General features: G+C 35.8%; 1 protein-coding gene across 5 annotated transcripts in view; it reads left to right on the top strand.

Annotated features, from left to right (window-relative positions):
• Positions 1-19,534, top strand: part of EBF1 (EBF transcription factor 1) — a 461,328-nt gene that overhangs the window by 418,013 nt on the left and 23,781 nt on the right. For all 5 annotated transcript variants that reach the window (XM_069102477.1, XM_069102478.1, XM_069102479.1 and 2 more), the window contains one exon: positions 4,702-4,790. In XM_069102477.1, the coding sequence (XP_068958578.1) occupies positions 4,702-4,790 (89 nt within the window). The remainder of the gene's footprint in view (positions 1-4,701; positions 4,791-19,534) is intronic.

The following is a 19,534-nucleotide window of genomic DNA, read 5'->3' on the forward strand; positions in this document are numbered from 1 at the left end:
TATTCAATAAGTGAGGGAGGTGGGGAGTGAGAAGTATAAAAAGGAAACTTTGTAAAGAGAATAAACCAAGCAAGAATGCATCTGTCTTGACTTAATGATTTTAATTTGCAAAGAAATTTCCTTGAAAAGAATTTTCTTTATTTGATTCATTTGTGAAGTGGATTAAAAAAAAATAAACCAGGCATAGAAAGGCCGCAATTCACATACGTGTTCGGTTAGGGTTTGTTCATTACTTGATATGTCTGAATCGAATTTTGTAATCTTATGATTAGCATTATTGCGTAAAAAAAACCAACTTTTTATTCTCAGAATATTCTCTGCATGTAGCATTGCTATGTGAGCATTGTGCAAGAAATATATTTGGCAATGTCTCTTCTGAATTAGAAACTCCTCTGACCTTCAGTGAGTGCCCTATAAGGAGAAAGGCATGGTAAAAAAGATTGAGTCTAAAGTTGAATGTTTTGGGGATATCTAGTAAAACCAAGTTCAAAGAGTTTCTAAAGAATACCTTCTCCAGTATCAAAACCAATCTCCCCTCCTATTGACTTCTGCTTTCATGAAGTTGAGCAATTATTTAGACACATCCTAAAATGATATCAAAATGGAGATATGATATCACCATCAGACATTCTATGCATCACTAGATCCCTGGCTAGTAACGAGGGAAACATTCTTAAATTTCAGCAGTAAAGACACAATGCTAAGGTATCATTTCTATTTCATGTTTACTAACTTTTTTACATTAATCCTCCTTTTCTCAGTGATTGCCCCTCGCCTCTCATGTTGTTAATCATGGCTTTCTAGGAGGCTTTCTAAGCTAGATCAGGCTTGGAAAGCCACATGGTGAGACGAGGTAGCTAACTAATTATACATGTCCATTGCTCTCCCAACTGCTTGGGCTACTGGAACCGTCTAGGAAAATATCTTTAATTGCATGCTAAGGTCAAATTTACAAGGAGGACGTTATTGCTTGACACTTACCTTTCTTTTTTACTCTGAAAATTTATGGACAACTGTTAGTACTTCGGTCCTTTGTCTCTTTCTTGTCTGAGTTCACATAATTATCTGTAATTCAGTGAAGTCACACTGGGAAGCACATTTTCTTTTTTTATTGTACTGATTGCTCTCAATATTCCTGAATATTGGGCCTATCTAGATTCTTTAGAGTAGTGGGTATTAACCTTTTTTGTGACCTGTTACCAGTTTGACAATCTGGTGAAACCTATGTATCCCTTCTCAGAATATTGTTTCTTTATAAGATAAATACACAAGATTAAAAAAGAAAAGAATTATATTGAAATACAGTTACTCAAGTATTAAAAAACCCACCAAGTTCATGGGCCCCCATATCAAGAATCCCTGCCTTTAGTCCCTATATACCTGGCTACAGATTTCTGTCTACCAGAAAATTCTGTGATATTCCCTGGAATTCCTTTGTTTCTTCTTGAATTTCAGTAATTTCCAGAGACATTATAAATAGTTACATTTTAAATAATTTGCTGATTATATTATGGCTAAAAGCTGTGTTATTTTTATTTTTGTATAACCTGTTGCTTAATGTGGAGAAGGGAATAGCTTAATTTTGCTGTGGATCCAGAAGGCAATACTAGGACCAATGGGTAGAATTTATAAGATGATAGATCTTTGGGGTAATATAAGAATGACCTTCTTAGCAATGAGAGCTATTCAAAAATAGAATGGGTCTAGGGAGGTAATAATTCTCTCAGTCAGAGGTCTTCAAGTAAAGGTTGGATGACCACTTAGTGGGGATGTGAGGGTAATAGTTGGATTCAGTGAACTCTAAGAAGCTATGACTTTAGTTTAGAATAGACAATACAACTGCTTCCCATGTCATTGTTTGTTACATATGGGTCAAATTTTTTTTTTTACAATGAACACCATTCTAAATAACAAAAGATTTCTAAGTCTTCATCAATGGAAGTTTCACTTATTTTAAGCAAAAGTCAGTACAATCAGAGAATCTAGTCAATTATTTTGAATTTGTTCCTGTGGCATTTGACCTCTAGTTTGCAACCCTGGAATACTAAGATTTTTTTTTGTAATTTTATGTGCGCAAATGGGGGGAGATTTGGGTGTGGGATGGCAGGCAGTTTGTGGGTTAACATGGTAGAAAATATGAGCATATAGCAAATATGAAAGCATGGGAAATAAATTAAAAGGCTTTGTCTTACAGTCTGAAATATTCCCTTTATATCATATAGTAAGCTTCTCTATAGTGTGTTTATTTTTCTTTGAATAATGATGTTAAAATGCATCTAATTCAATTACTCCTTGCAGCAGCTGAATGAGTTTTCTCTGGTAAAACGTTCTTTAGGCTTCCCCAAGCTATGAGTTCCATATGATATTTGAACAGGTTCTTTTAATTGCTGATATTAAGTGTCGATCATTCTGCTCTAAGTTGGCAGTCTGGCCAGAGAAACAAATTCCTCTCTAAGATATATCAGACAATCATCCAATTAACAACCAAAGGTTTGTTGACACAGTAGGAACTCATTATGGGAAATTAAAAAAAAAGAAAGAAAATCTCAACCATCCAGACTTTATTGGTGTCTTTTTAAAATAAGAATCTGAATTTTTAGAATCTTTAGACTGTCTTTATTAAAATGATCAATTTAATTACTAAAACTATTATACAGACAGTTCAAATGTTTTGCTAAAAATATAAGATGTATTTTGTTGGCAATTAGCTTATAGTGGTGGAAACAGGAAAATAACTTACACCTGGGTGCTCATTTCCATCAAGCTTGTGTATTCCTTGATTAAATGCCGACGATTTTACGAGTAACAGCTTTGCTGCATAAAGAGCTCCATGGCTTTTTCTCTGCAAGTCTAATTTGAAAAAAAAATCCTCCTCAAGGGTTTAGAAAGTAATTCATAAAATGGTAGGAATAATAAATATTGTGCCTTAACTCATACACTCTTATAGATAGACAGATTTGGTACACCTGGGTGTAATTTTAGTTAATTTCCACAAGAGACAGGTTGAAAGTTTACTGTTTGGAAGGTGGGAAAATGGCTAAATCTCATATTTGCAAAAATGATTACATTATCTTAAATGAAAATGCTACTCTATTAACAATTTCAATAAGCATCACATTTGAAAAAATCTTTTTAACAAAAAGTTATCTGAAGTTCACTCCAACTTAAAATATATAAGTGAAGAAAAAGTACTTACTCTGATTTATGTGTCTTTTGGAGGTGTAATTACTGGCTTTTTACTCACCTATGTAAAACAATGTACTTTTGTAAATGGATTTCTGACCACTTTACGCAGCCTTTTTTTCTTTCCTTTTTTTTTTTTTTTTTTTTACATAAAAAGTAAGCACTGTCAATCAAGGAATTTTAAGGTTTATTTCCTCTTTAGAAATGATTGATAGCCTTTTAGATTTACAAGTTGACAAGTTAAAGGGTTCTATTGGTATAATTATGTACTAAATTCACAGTCTTTCAATTTAAATGTCCTTTTAAAACCACAAGATTATCATACCTGTATTTTGAAAAGTGGGCCAGTCAGTTTGGGTTGGTATACAAATTGCTTCCATTAGCCTTGGGACCTATTTGAATTTAATACAGTTTTTAAAGTTGGTAGTACTTTCAATAGTACTTTTAAAATTTAGGTTAATGGAAATGCATTTTAAGTACAGCATATAGTAACTTGTTTTTAATGTATAGATGGATGTCAAGAACACAAATAGCGCCTCTATATTCAGCATGAAAAAACACCATGCTGATTGCTTTGGTTATAATTTTAAAAGTTTTGTGAGAGGAAAAAAAGAAACCATTTTTACTTTATGGGGTATGAGAAGGCTATGGAGCTCACACTTTTTCCCAGCCAAGGGGCTTAAGTGGTTCAAGTGGAATCCTATCCTTTGTCCATATAAATAATGGGAGTCTCCAAGTGGGTCAGGTCAGCTTGACGTTCAAACTAGTTATGGGGTGGGGGTACCAAGATGAGGTGCTCTTTGGAGATGCACCAAGGCTGAATGTCTAGCAGTCGATATGGTTAGAACAAAGCCCATTGTTCCATTTAGCAAGCTAACATCAAGTCTGACTACTCTGAATTTCTTGAGAATCAGCCTCCACTCAAAGAGACTATTAAACATTTTATATAATAAATAGAGGATTTAGAGTATATAAACTGTGGCTTTTAGCAGAGGTTGGATTGTTTTTCCCTAAATGACAAAACCATAGCAAGCTTGTGGTTCAATAAAAAATCTGTCCTTACAGTGCATAGGAGGGTTTTATATCCGATACTTTAACAATACCTAGCAACATGAATGATTCTTTTGCATTTGGCATATAGCTTCTAATCAAAAAGGGCTTTTCCCAGAATGTGAAAATGTTGGGGGAAAGGGGTGCTAAGTATTTTATCAAATAATTCTTGCCTTGGATTTTGCAGATAAACAATTGTCTAATTCTAGCATTATTTACAAAGTCCCTGCACTTGCAGAAACGCCATCATATACACTGGAGCAGGTGGGGTTTAGTATCTGATTAAGCCAAATCCTCACATCTCACCTCAAACTGTCTTTGAACTCAGCCTTGATGCTAGGGGCTCATCTAAGATCAAAAGAACCAGCCAGGATTTTTAGCTGCCATTGTTGTCCCCACATTGTCAGGTCAGAAAACCAAGTGCTTTGTTTTTCTGCACGTCCTCTAATTGTGATTTCTCTCTTGCAGCTCTCAATGAACCCACCATTGATTATGGTTTCCAGAGGTTACAGAAGGTCATTCCCCGGCACCCTGGTGACCCTGAGCGCTTGCCAAAGGTCAGGATACCTTCTAGTGTTTCACTTATGATATGTCAGAATGTGGACTGTTCAAGGTGAAATTCACCATTGATGTCAATTTGTTTATAAGAGCCAAGCAAGAAGTATTTAACATGCTTTTATTCTGTGCCAAGCACTATGTGCCACTTTATTGTAGTATATAAAAAAAAAATACAATGGTTCGGCCTCTTACCAGGAGCTCACAATCTACTCACTGTATACAGTAGAAAAACCTTTGCATGAGAAAGACCAGGAGACCAGAAATGACTATGTCAGGCTTGACATCTTTTCACTGTCTTCTCATACTATCACGCCCTCCAGTTCACAAGTAGTTATTGAGCATTGACTAAACAGTATCTAACATGCACACACACACACACACACACACACACACACTACCTTATAGAAAGGGGACATAGTGCCTTTCCTTTCCAGTTGTACAGACAAGACAAACATGAAAAAAACCAATGGAAAATATGACATGTAATGAACTTGTATAGACACTAATCTCTTTTGGTCTTCATAAAATAGCATCTAAGTTATCAGTGATAGGACCCAATGGAAAGGGATAAATGTACCAGTTTATATACTCTGTACCTCAGTTTGAAAGAGTTAGACTAAATGATTCTCAAGAATCATTCTAGTTCCAAATTTTTGAACATATACCAAACCTGTGACTTCAAAGTAAAATTTCCATTACTAAACCATGCAGAAATTAGATAGGAACTGCAGTTTAAGTCAAATTAAAGTTTTCTTTCCATTTCCTGGATAAGTTGTATCTCAGCTATGTCAGCCCATTTCAGAAACAGATGAAAAAAAAAGGAAATTGGAAGCATTCAGCTATAACTAAGTCTGTTAGTTTAGGAATCTTTCAAATGTTTCTATTCCATTCTGATGTTCTAATATCGTACTGTTCTCAAGACTCGTTGCCTTCCTTGAGTGCTGGACATTCTTGGGGAAAAGGACCACAAAGGTCAGATACCTCTTCTGCCCCTGAAGGATGTTGTCCTTCTAGAAGGAAGACCGTGTTTGACCAGTGAGACAGGCATTTTACTTGTTCTCTCAAGGACTCAGTTCTCTTCACTTTGGTGGAACTCTTTGAAAGCATTTTTTTGCTTGAGAAAGTCCTAATTTTGATCTGTCAGTTTAGTCACAACTTTTCTTTTAGGAAAGTTCTTCTTTTTTATGATTCTTCCTCCTACCCTTACCTCTTTCTGACATTCTTAGTGAACATTTAAATAATCTAATTTATAGTAATGAATGACAGTCTTTTCTCCATTGCTCAGACATGCAGTGGGGACATTTATCTTTAGCTCTGTCTGGCCATAACGTACTCTTAACGTTTTCAGATATCTTATGGGGGAAATTAAGATAATTTATCTTACATTATGGTGATCCAAAAGCTTTCATATTTGCCCCAGTGGTGTACAGCTAATCAAATGAAAACTATATCTTAGGATCACAAATCCAGAGCTGTAAGAGTTCTCATAAGCCATCTAATCCAAACTCCCATTTATTTACATTTCAGAAGAGGCTCTTGTCTGATAGTTATGATTTTTTTTCTAGGTAGGGCCTAATGTCCACTCTAGGATTTTTATTAGCCCGTCAGATTTAATTAAAATGGTGTGGCTGCACTCAGAGATGATTAAGCTTCCATAAGCCAGGATTGTATGGTGACACTAGTTTATGTAAATTATAGCTGTCATGGAATCACATGAATATACTCTAAAACCTCAAAATCAAGGATTGGATCTTTTACTTACTTTAAATTGCCTCCTCCTCTTCCAGGCTAAATGGAAAATAATTGAGTTTGCTGGTGAAGGTATGTGAAATCAATGAGAAGCACCTAGGCCAGGGGGAATGACTTTCCTTATTCCTAAATCAAAATAAGGGCAGTAAACGGATTATGGGCTTTGGATATTGTGGGGGGTTTTTAAATAATTAAAATGTCATTATGATAAGACTCTCAGTTTTCTGTAATAGAATGTAGAACTTGTGTTTTTTGCATTAGAGGCTGTAGAAGTTTAGCTCTGGATACAAAGTTTTGAGTATAAAAATTGAAGGCACATTGCAGCTCATATAAAGCCTTTTAAATAATTAGGGTTTTTTAACAAGAGGCTATACTACCCCATCAAAAAAAATATTGACTGTAACATTTGAGAGAAGAACAAATAAGCAGTGATTGGGGCAATCATTAAGAATCTGGGGAGATTCAAGAAGTTTATACCTTTATCATACATTTTTTGCTATTATTTTAAGAATGAACTCAACCTCAGCCTTCCAGAACAGTCACATTCATGGTAACTGTCAGTATATGGAAAGTAAGTGTGTTTCAGTAGTTAGAAATAGATTTGAAAATCTAAAATTTGTGGCAAACTCATTTAGGCACCAGTGATAGCAGATTCACCCCTATTTTATTAAGGTAATAGCTAAAATTATACATCAGCAAGCCAACTCCCCATCATCAATGAAGGCTTCATAGAACAGTGAAGAGAGCATTAGATTTGAAACAGGAAGATTCCAATGAGGTTCATAGTCCACTTTAAACATGTCTCTCTAAAACTCACTTTCTTCATCCGAAAATAAGGAGGTTATATTCAGTGGTCTCTAAGGTCCTTTTCGGCTCCAAATTGTGATCCTATGTTCACCCTTATAACATCTTCATGCAGTATTTGATACTTTTTCAAATGATTTATTAAATTATTTCAAAGAAGGGGAGATATCATTATCTCCATTTTATAGATGAAAAAGCTATAATTACTTTCTCACATAAAAGGTTTGACTCTTTAGAAGCCATCCTAAAAAAAAAAAATCTGTTGTACATCTCCAAAGAAGATGGTATAATTATGCTAGGCCTAGGTAGAGAGTATGATTTTACACACACACACACACACACACACACACACACACACACACACACACACAAGATTAGGACAGAGCTTAGAAATCATTCCAGTCATTTTAGCTTTTCATAAGCAGGCTTCCTCTAGTCACCAAATTCCTACCTAGCATGAGGGAGAGGGGTATGTGATCAACTTCAAGGGGAAAGTTGGATATACGTCACACCCTGTGGTGATGGTAGAGGTCTGGAGGGAGGGTTCTCAGAAACTGTGCAGTGTCAAACAGCTGAAGGACATGTGGTGATCCCTTGCAATTTGGCAAGGAGCCGTCATTTTTTTTTTTCCTGAAGACGGCCAGTATCCCTATGCCCTTTCAGTGAGTTATCTTTGTAAGTGAGTCTCTCAGCATTTCTGCAGAGGTCCTGAGCTTAAGGATCCCCAGCTGAAGTGGAATCTGTAAGTGGTGACTTGAGGAGGGGAGGGAGTTCATTTTTTTTACCTCCTTTCTCTCTCCTTGGCTGATTACCAGGCAGTTTCTTCAGCTCTCCTCTGCAAGGATGAGGACAGCAGAGTACCATCAGCTCCTCTCCTCTCTGACCCATTCCCTCTAGGCCTCACCCTACTTAACATAGTCTCATTATCTCTCCCCTATTTCACCACAGGGAGGGGTTCAGATGGGGGTAGAGGAGGTTGTATGGGGAAGAATTCAACATGGTAAACATATTTCTTTCGAGGAGCAGTCACTCTTTTAAAGAAAATAAAGCAGTTTGAGGAAAAGTAACAAAGGCTGTATTTGTGTATTTTGCTTTATGGGGCTGAAAATATCTAGTAAATTGATCCTGTGGGAGTAATAAATACACATTACTTTATCTTGTACCTCATGTCCTATACCCCAGAGCCTTGATAGAACAACACCACTTAATAGACTTAAAAAAAGAGTAATTACAGTCATTGGTTGTGTGATTTTTCAGCCCTTCCAGCCCTGCCTGACCTTCTAATTTAGCTCACCGTATCTAACTAATGCATTTATATTCATCTTTTATGAAGCATGTGTAGTACAGAATTGACTTTACAGCCTTTAGCAAGCTGTCCTACCAGGTTTGAGGTTTGGCTAGTAGCAAGCAGAATAGTAGCTACCTATCTCTATATGCGTATATATAGATCAAGCACATAGGTAGCTTAGTGCATTTTTTATCCTTTAGGGAACATAATAAAAAGTATTTATTGCATTTCTTTTACTTTAAAGCTTTTATACATTTTCACGTTATTTACAGCTAAACACAGAGGCAAAAGATGCGAGTGTTTTTTAAAAAAAATGATTACTGTTAATGTTTCTGCTTGTCAGAAGTGCTTAAATTTTCCTGCACTTTGTCTAAAAACTTAGTACCGTTGCCTTTTAAGAATAACACATTTAAAAAGATCTTGCAAGTCTGATTTGCAAACAACGCTGACAGTTTATGATGAGCGACGGTGCAAAATTTGCAACATGTTTGTCATTTCTTTGTTCGACATATTAAGGGAGTGGGTTAAGATAAAAGAAGAACCCAGTTGAAAAAAAATTAAAACAAACTAAAGAAAAAAAAAACCTCCAAAGCAAAAGAAAAAAAAATCACTCCCAAACAAACCCCAAACCTTGAGCTAAAGAGCACGCCAGAATATCTCATTCAGTCTTTCTCATGACTTCTACTCAGTTCACTCAGCCAGTAGAACACAATTGTTCTCTATGCATTTTTTCTCTCACCATATGGTCTCCTCATTACCATACACTAAGGGTCCATATGGGAAACTTGTGAAGTGAACTGTATTCATTTTAACTGCCAGATGAGCAGCCTTTTGCTTTGCAAGCTTAGCTTAAGTCATCTGCTGTCTTTATGTTGTTATGGCAACACAGTACCAATAAAAAATTCTAATCTACTGTAAGTGATCACAGTATTTTAAGTGGTTGCCTGTAACTGCCCTCTAAGCGATGGGGCTTGGTCTTTGGAAATGACAAAGGGTTACTGTCAGCTCCAGCAGGTGGCAGTAAAGGAACCATGGTGTTGACCCATGGAGAAGAGGGAGTAGAGGCTTGTATTTTTCCCCTAGGTCTGTTTAAGGGCATGGGCTGGGTAATGGTCAGACAGCTCTCTCATTTCACCTCCCTGTACAGTGGTAGACTGATATTCCAGCTTTGGCAATAAAGTGATTGGTGTTGGCATGGGAATAAAATGGAAACCTGGAGAAATGAGGCCAGCCTCTCCTTCTCTGGCGTTCCCCAGTCTCTATAGCCACGAGGCTGTTTTGCCCACATTTCAAAATTAGTCATTTCAAACACCGTGCTAATTAAGAGTACCTTAAAGTAATGGAAGTAGGCAGCAACATCCTCAAATATAAATCATTTTCACCTCCACAGGCCCCATGATATGTTGCATCTCTGTCTCTCTATCTGTATTGAAAGTGAATGTTTATAGTCTCAGTTCATCAGTTCACATTAGCCTCATGCTGAATATTTAAACACAGAACAATTTGAACACACCATGAAGGAAGACAGTGACTGCACTTTCATTTGGAACAGCAAGGGCTCATCTAATAATAATTTAGTAAATCAGCCATTTAGTGGCTCAGTTGTACCCTGCATTGTGCCAAATATTATTCAGTTCGACTGTATACTTACAAAATTGAAATTCAGACGGGAGTCACACACAACTCCTTTGCTCAGTGAAGGAGAGGAAACTGAAAGCCACCTTCTCTCAAGACCACTGGGGCTTGGCGATTTATCACAAATGCAGTGTTGGGGCAAAATAAAACAGTTAGCGATGTACAGTGCAGCCTAATTATTCCTTTATTGTTTTTGTCTTCTATGCAAGAACTATCAGTAGTTCAGATTGGCAGTGACATAGTGAAAACAAAAGCAAGAAAATGTTGTATAACCACAGTACCATCAGCAGAAGAACATGCCATTCGCAACTTATGGTGCTTATGGGTTCCAGAAAAGAATCAGAGGCCGCTTAGATTCAAGAAGATGTAGAACCCTATGTTTTTTTTCTTTAATTAGATAAGAATATTCAAACATTGGACAGGAGATACACTTGAGGCCTAGCCCAAAGAGATGAAAGCAAAGGGGAGAGCATGTTTTATGAAAAATTCCTGTGTGAATTAAATGAACTTCCAAAGAAAATTGTCAATCTGTGCTTTCTCCTATGAGAAGATAAAAGTTGTACAACTCAATGTATTTTCTTCAGGCTGCCATAAAACGGCTAAATTCAGTGCCCAGTGGTAGTGACATGTTTGCTTCAAGTACCTTGTGGTATATACTTCTTCTTTAGATATTCTCTTTTATTTTGTCCTAAAATATCTAATTTTGGACCAAAAAAAGAGAACCACTTTTCAGTTACCATGAATCTTCATCGAAGTCTAAGAATGTAAATCTTAGATAAAGCTCTAAGAACATATAATTTTGCAAAAGAAACTTCACTTTTCCTCTTCCCCTCCTATTATTATTGAATTCCAGTGGTGGTGTAATTTAGAAAATGGAGGAGTGTTTGGAGATAATCCTTTTCTTTGATTTGGTTGTGGACAATCAGAAGATGGAGTCAGCAGTCCAATTATCCCAGCAGTAGAGTTTTTTCTACACAAATACTTCTTGTTTTAGCAGAAGTTCCTTACGTGAAAAAGTGTGTGTGTGTGTGTGTGTGTGTGTGTGTATGTAGCACTCTGCATACAGGAACACTTAATACAATTAATGATGATTTAGAAGCAATAACAAAGAACATACACAGAAGAAAATTCAGGCTTTATAGATGTAAGAATAATAAAATGCACCATTGATAGATAATAGATAATAAAATGCTCATTTGATGGAGCAATTCACCATTTTTAGTTCAAGAAAGCAAAACTCAAAGAGCTTAGGGTAGGTGGTCTTCACTCTTAGTTCACTATCCTAAGCTTGAGCAACATAGTACTTCAGTACTGACAACCTTTATTCAAATCCCAGAAGACAGATCTGTTTAAAAAAGGTTTAAAAAAAGTCAAATATTTGAATATCCAGAGATGTTGTGTGACATAGTAGGAAAAGCACTGAGTTGGGACTTCTAGGATCTAGTCCCAGTTTCTGTCACTAACCCACTGGGACCGTGGATCTTTGAACTGTAGGGGCTTCCTCTGTGAAATAAAGGGTTTGGATTCAGTGATCTCTATGGTCCCTTACAACTCTGGTATTCTCTTATTGTACCATATCTTGAGTATGATTAAGGCCTTGTACCTTCTGTTTTTCTTTCATTGGAGACCCATAACTGACTCAGAGACATGAGATACAAAAACATTCAGAAGGATAAGTATAAGCAGTACCCTTGAGCTTTGACCTTCAACCAGGTTGATGAAGTTGGACAATATAATTACATTTCACCAGATTCCTCCTTGTGACCCTGAGCAGGCCAAGTACACCTTTGTGTATACGTATTTGTGTGGCATGGGGGAGGAATCTACCTCAGGCTTTCATTTACCAATGATAATGATGCCATTTAGGAAATGGAACAGTAGAAGCACCCCCCTCCCCCCCAAAAAAGCCATTGTCATAATTCTTTTCAGGAACACCTAGTTTTACAACCTATACTTAACTGCTGACATTTGAAAAGCCAACTCTTTTGGTAAAATGAATCAAGCCATAATGTTTCTTTTATGAGATCCCCTTGCAGGAAGGGAAGGCTTGGCACCTCTTGGAGATCAAGACTGGTGATCCATCATAGTAAAGTCAGCTGTCCTAGCCAGCTTCTCAGAGGTCACTCGATCGAACCAGCAGCTCTTACAACTATATTATTGCTTACGGAACAGTAATTGAGGCACCACAGATAAAAATTACCTGGTCTAATAGGCAGCGAACAATTTTCACTCAATAAAATTATAAGCCAAATCATTCATTTCATAACACTCTGACTAATTTATTTGTTGACCTTTTAATATCCATAGCTCTTCAGTGGTATTAACTGCAACTCAGACAAAATCTCTTGTTCATTTTGCTTTCATTGATTTTTTTCCCCCTTCCATTGAGGCAATAACAGTCTGTTTGAGAACAGCCTTTTCTTTCCTTGGTGAAAGTCAATCATGTAAGTTAGTAGTCTTATGTTGATATAGCTGCATTAGCTTACAACTTGCTCTAAGTATGACACAAAGCAATCTCACACTGTCTTTGTAAGCAAGACTAAGCTTTTCAGATCGACTCTGTGAAGATTTCAGCCTACATTCATATTCCTGGGTGATGATACAATAGTAGATGCAAAAAGAAAAAGGGCTGTTCATTTAAAGTGAACATAAAAGCAAAATGGAAAGCAGAGAAATTTAAGAAACTCACTCTATTTCTCACCAGCAGAGAATGCCTTTGAGGTTGTGTCAATAGAAAATGTGGCCATTCAGCTTTTGGCTATGTTAATTTCTGCAAATTTTTCAGTCAGCTGTGTTTGGTGGATTACTTCTCTTTTTAAATATATGAATAATCATCAGTGCACTGTATGGTAGTCACAACTTCCATAGAAGCTCCTGGTATAATAAAATACTATAAAATCTGTAGAATGCAGGGTTATAAAATATAATTGTTAACACGTTTGTCATTTTATGCCTCCCTAGAAATAACTGCTTGTTACCTGCAACTAATCTATGCTCCTTCTTTCCATTTCAATTTAGTTCAAAGTGGCCTTTAGTTATAATGAGAATGTCCCTTTCAAGAGAAACCCATTTAATTACAACCATCATGGAATGTAAGTGACTCTACTCAGTTTGTAGGGCTTTTGTAGGGCTTATGAGTAGTGTTTAAAATGTGATGCTGAAACATTCTCATGTTCTGGTAAGCTTTGTTTTAGGCATTCCAGATTATTAGAATATTGCACATGTGGGGAATTCCTTTATAGACCAAAAATAAACCCATAATTAGAGTGTCATTTTGAAGATTTCTCCTTCATTTCTCATTGTACTGATTTTTAATATGAAGACAGTACTATTCCAAAGTATGGCTAGAGTATTGGATTTGAATCCCTAAGAGCAGGTTTTTCCTACTAACTTTGCCCTTACTAGTTACATGACTCTAGGCAAATTATTTTTACCTTTTCTTGTTTTAGTGTCCTTACCTGAAAAATGGGGGTAGGGGTGGTAGTGGTGGTGGTGAAGGCTTTGGATGAAAAGATCTACCCATCAGAGTGGTCCCAGATCTAGAGTCTATGATACCTCCTAGATAAATGCAGTAAGGAAGAACAATCCTCATTCAGTTCAACACATATTTTTAAAAACACTACCATATAGGCCTGAGGCAAGCAGATTGTGGTATGGATAGAGATCTGGGAAGAGAGTCAGGGATTTGTTAGTTCAAATTCTGTGTTAGACTTGTGCATTCCTAGACAACTCACTTAACCTTGATGGGTTAGAATCAGTGGCCTCTGAGTTGCTTTCCTGCTCTAAGTTTAGGAGGTTATAATCTCAAGAGATTAAAAAAAAGAGAGAGGGAAATATGTCACGAGGGGAAGAGTGGCCTTAGAACAAGGGATTTAGAGTTAGAAGTACTGGGTTCAAATCTTGGCACTGATACTACCTCAATGTCTCTGAGCAACTCATTGAATCTTTCTTGGCCTCAGTTTCCTCATTTGTAAGAAGAGGGGGTTGGACTAGATGATTTAGAAAGTCTTTTCCAGCTCTAAATTGATGATCCTATTATTGACCTAGGGCACCTATCAGAACATCATTAAGATATTGACACACAAAGGGAATGGAGATCATAGGCCAAACCCAGCCTCCTTAAAGATAGCATCTGTGCCAGGTTCACAATTTTAGTTAGTTTTGTTATATAAAATGAATTGTTTGGAAACCCCAGGAAATATTTATGAAGTGAAATAAAAAAAGGTTAAATTCTAAAATCTATTATATTTATAGCAAGAAGGTCCATGATTTTTGTCTCTGGGAATAAATGAAAATGCTGGTTTCCTTATCAACAGAGCTAAATAGGCAGTTGGAATATAGTCAGGATACCTAAATCAGAATTAGTCCTCATTTAATATGTATTTTAAAATCCAACAAGTATTTGAATACCTACTGTGTATAAGACATTATGCTGATCAAAGAAGATAGAAAGATGCATAGTGGCTTACATTTATATAGTGCTTTACAATTTACAAATATTTTCATCACAGCTACTTTTTTTTTTACTGTGTTTACTCTACAGAATAGGAAACCAAGGCTGAGAGATATTAAATGATTTGCTTATAGTAACATGGGTAAAAAAACTGTAGTATTAAGAATAGATCTCATAATTTCCTGACTTCAAATCAAGTATTCTTTCTAAAATATCATAGTCCCTATATGATATAGACCCTGATAGGGAGATAAGACAGGCATATCAGCTAACTATTAGACAAATTATATGATACAAGAATAACAGGATAATAGGAAACATCCTACTTTATTGGTGTCTGACCTTTTTTTTGATAGAGTATTCCATCAGTAAAAAATTTTTTAACACATACCCCAAATGTATATGTGTATATTCTTATCACAAGCTATAATCATGTGCCAGTGTACTAATAATTCTGTACATTATAAAAGTTACACAAAATGGAAATTTAAAGGAATGAAATGATATTCCAAAATAATATTTTATTAACATTGCAAAATGCTTTGTTTTCTAAAATATTAATAATGATATTTTGTGATATCAATGTGATTAATGTGCTTCATTTAAGAAAAATCTTAGTTTAATACTTTGCTATACAATAATTTAAAGGTCTAGCTCTAATTTGTCTTAATAATTGGTTTTCATGTCATAACTCAAATAGATACCTCACAGAGATATGAAGATCCAAATGATAGAATTGTTTCATAGTCTTTCCTTATTAAGTCATGGTACTCAATTTTTTTTGTCTCATCCACCAGTTATTCATAGGATTTTTGTTGAATTGGCTGACAAATTTTTATCTTTCTTGATGCTAACTAGTTCTTGGGAGCATTTGTTTTTCTTCAATATAAATGACTTTAAAACCCATTCAAATTCTTCGTTTGGAAGATTTTTAGACAAAGTAGAAAATTCTGCTTCAACTTCTTTAAGTATGTAGAGACAATTTTATATCTGGCACACTTACACTGTTTTGAGCAATCCAGAGAGGAGAGGAAAGTATCTATCCAGAAGGTAGTAAATAGTGTCAAATGCTGCAGAGAGGGCAAGAAAGATGAGGACTGAGAACATAACTTGAAGAGATCATTTGTAACTTTGAAGAGAAGAGTTTTAGTTGAGTGCATAATAGAAGTTAAGGTTTAGATTAGGCCCTAGGATATTGGAAGGAAAATGGGGCCTAGACAAAAATATGGAAGTTCAGAATGGGTATGAGTTTCGTTGGAAATATAATGTAATGAGATCTGTAATGCCAATCACAAGCTCTCTGTGCATCCTCAACCAATGTAGCTCTCTCTGTTCCATCAAGAAAAAAAGGTGGAAAGGGCAGCCACTGTCCTGGGGTGCAGACCCTACCTCTCACCCTACTGCTACAAGGTGATTGTGTGTGTTTGTGTGTGTGTGTGTGTATGTGTGTGTAGGGGGGTTAAAATATTACTTGTGCACCTAAATCTATTGTGCACCTATTGCTGGGTTAAAGTTAGTATATCTTCCTTGAGGGATCAAGATGGAACACAAAGGGGGAAAAATTGGGAATCTGCATAGCCCTGGAGGCCCTCTTTGTTAATGGATTGGATAAAGGGGGTGATGTAACATGACCTTAAGGTATAACCAATCATAATGTGGGAAGATGAATGCACATCATATAATACCTTGCCCATGATGGCCAATCACAGACAAGGATATCATGAGCAAGGTATGATGTGTACTCATCTTTTCATACTGTGCTTGGTTATCACTGGGGGTCATGCCTTAACCCCCACTTCAGAGACAACTGATCTAGCTAATACTACTTAGATAGACTATCAAGTAAGACTTACTTAGTTTGACTTCTGTTGGAGAGCAGACCTCATCCTATCCATGTTTTGGCTGTTCTCATTTTTAATCTAGCTGTCCTTTCCCAATGTCTCCCCAAACTATGACCTCCCAAACTGAAAAAGAAAGCCAGAACCATTCCTTCACCTTATGGTGGGTTTCTCACTCTCCAAATATCTAGTTCTATAAGTTGTAAATTGATAGATGTTATTTATAGGTTGACTTACCCATTCTAAGGGAAAGGAAAAGGTTAAATAATTGTATAGAGAAATTTTGAGCTACCTAGACTACAACTCCAGGTAATCTTCAGCATTCAAAATATTGGCCTGATGTTCTGAATAGTTTTATCTTTGAACAGTTATTCAGTTCTTTTCACCCTGGACATAGAAATATGGATAATAAATATAAACTAATTCTGTGCAGAATTGGTGTCAGAAATTGAATAGACCCATAGACCTCCTGATGTCCATATTTTCTTGCTTCATCTTAGAAGGTAAATGGTCCATTGAGACTACAGTAGATTACAGGGGAGGACTAGGAAGGATCAAATAGCTAATCCACAACTTAGAGCCAGACATTAATTTTCTACAGGTGATATGGCTTTTTTCCATAGGATATACTGAATAGTTGATTTGACATTTATATAATAGCCTCTTCATGACATTGTTACTGTGAGGATCAAATGAAATAACACATGTAAAGTACATTGCAACTCTTGAAACACTATATGATTGATACCTATTTTTAAGGCATTAATATTATGAAAGGAACTTATGGACTGAAAAACACACCTGTACTAGAAAACTCATTATTTTAATAACAAAATCAAAATTTCAACATAAGAAAGGAACATTCATCCAAGGGTGGCATATGGTACGATCATGGTGATCAAAATTAAACATGTGGAGTTTATATTTCAGACTGAACCAAAATTTAGGGCCAAATGGAAGAGTGCCAAAGTAAAGGTTTTTTGAATTAAAAAAAAGTAGTTCTCTATGTGCCAACTGCTTTGCTAAGTGATGATGATACAAATAGAAAAACTGAGAGTCACTTCTGTCAAGGATTTTACAGTCTGAGGGAAGCAACATACTAAAGAGCATTCTGCTACAAGGCTGATCGAAAGTACTGGAAATCCCAAGAGTTCAGAGAGGAGTGGATGGCAAGACCCAAGTCCTTAGGGTATACCAGAAGGTGAGAAGGAACTGTTATGTACCATAGATCATAGAGGTTAGATTTGGAGGATGCTAGGAGGGAATGGCAAGGCCAGTGTTAAGTCTTAGTGGACCTCTAACTTATTGGGAGGGATAGAGTTGTTGACTTATCCAAGCCCTCTGAGCAAATCTCTTGCTTATCCAGTCAGTATTAAACAGTAAAATGCAAATTATATACTTTTTATTGTTTTCTAATTCTTTGATGCATATTATTCATCTCCCTAAGTTTATTACAAGCTTTTTGAATAACTTAAAATCACAAAGAATTTAGTGCCTCTTATGTACTTAGCATCATGCTGGTCTTATAGATTATAAAGAGAAAGAAGAAACATAATCTCTGCCTTCAAGGATCTTACAGTCTGATTGGAAAGAGAAAAGTAAAATATGTGAAAAAGCAGTGATTTATATGAAGAAATTTATTATTTCTAACATATATAATATAAAACTAGGATATTGTACATATAATCTAAAAGTATATGTACAACATTATGTATTTTCTAACATTATATGTATAATAGGAACTCAGGAGAGAATGAAATCTTAATGAGTTAAAGAGGATTTCATGCAGGAAGTTGGACTTGACCTAGGCCTGGAAGTCTGAGTATGTTTGGGATATCTGTAGGAAAGAGGGGAAGCCATTGCAGATAAAAGTGGCAGGGGATAAAAATAAATGCATTAATATTCCAATAAAAGCAAAATTGTTTGTTCATGGTGTAAGGAGACTAATGAACAAAGAGATTTACCATAGAGAAGAGTGGGAGATAAAATTGGAGAGGTATAGTCAGGGAGTGTTGGAAGCCTCTTTTCTATTCCTTCGAGCACCTATGCATGGTGCTAAGAAAAGGTAAATTGCCTTTCAAGATACTCAAGATTAACTTTGTGATGACTACAGTTGATAAATACGTGTTACTACAACAAAATGTTTAAAACCATTTTTATGCACTTGTAATACAATCAGTAATTCAGCCATTATAACAGCACCAGTTCTTAAATTGAAATAGAAAGGAATGTTATTCTGACTTTATCATTGATATTTCTAGGAACATGATTTCTCCTTGTGTTACACACAAAAAATATTCCTGTAGCATCTTACTGAGTCACCCACATCACTGTTCACTAAGTCACAAAGAGAAGGAGATAGAACTAAATTAGTCAGAAGAAATACGTATAGTCTAGAGGATTTTTCATAAAATACATGTTAGAAACACACATTTATAAGGTAATTTACCATTACAAAACACTTTAAACACATCAATGAATCCTTAGTTTCTCCACAAGAGAAGTATTACAAATATAAGTCCCATTTTACAGATGAGGAAGCTGAGTCTCAGACAGAGGTCAGGTGACTTACTTAAAGTCATACAATTATTAAACTGGTAGAGATGTTCTGTATGAAGATATTTTGCTCTTTCCATTATACCATGAAAATTTAAATGAAATTTAAAGACATAAAAAGTAGTCTCATTGTAGAACAAGCATTGGTTCAGAAACGACAAATTACTTCAATGTCTAAGGGGCAATATTTTTTGCCTTTCTAAGTGTGTATGTATGTATGTCTGTATATATATGTATATATATATACTTATATATGTTTTTCTGTATAGATAGATACAGATAGATACTTACATATGAAGAGAGAGAAAGAAAGAAAGAAAGAGAGAGAAAGAGAAAGAGAGAGAGAGAGAGAGAGAGAGAGAGAGAGAGAGAGAGAGAGAGAGAGAGAGAGAGAGAGAGAGAGAGAGAGAGAGAGAGAGA

The sequence above is a fragment of the Petaurus breviceps genome, unplaced genomic scaffold, assembly GCF_028583685.1.
Source record: "Petaurus breviceps papuanus isolate PSGF00001 unplaced genomic scaffold, PetGlider_PUasm1.0 551, whole genome shotgun sequence".
Taxonomy (NCBI): domain Eukaryota; kingdom Metazoa; phylum Chordata; class Mammalia; order Diprotodontia; family Petauridae; genus Petaurus; species Petaurus breviceps.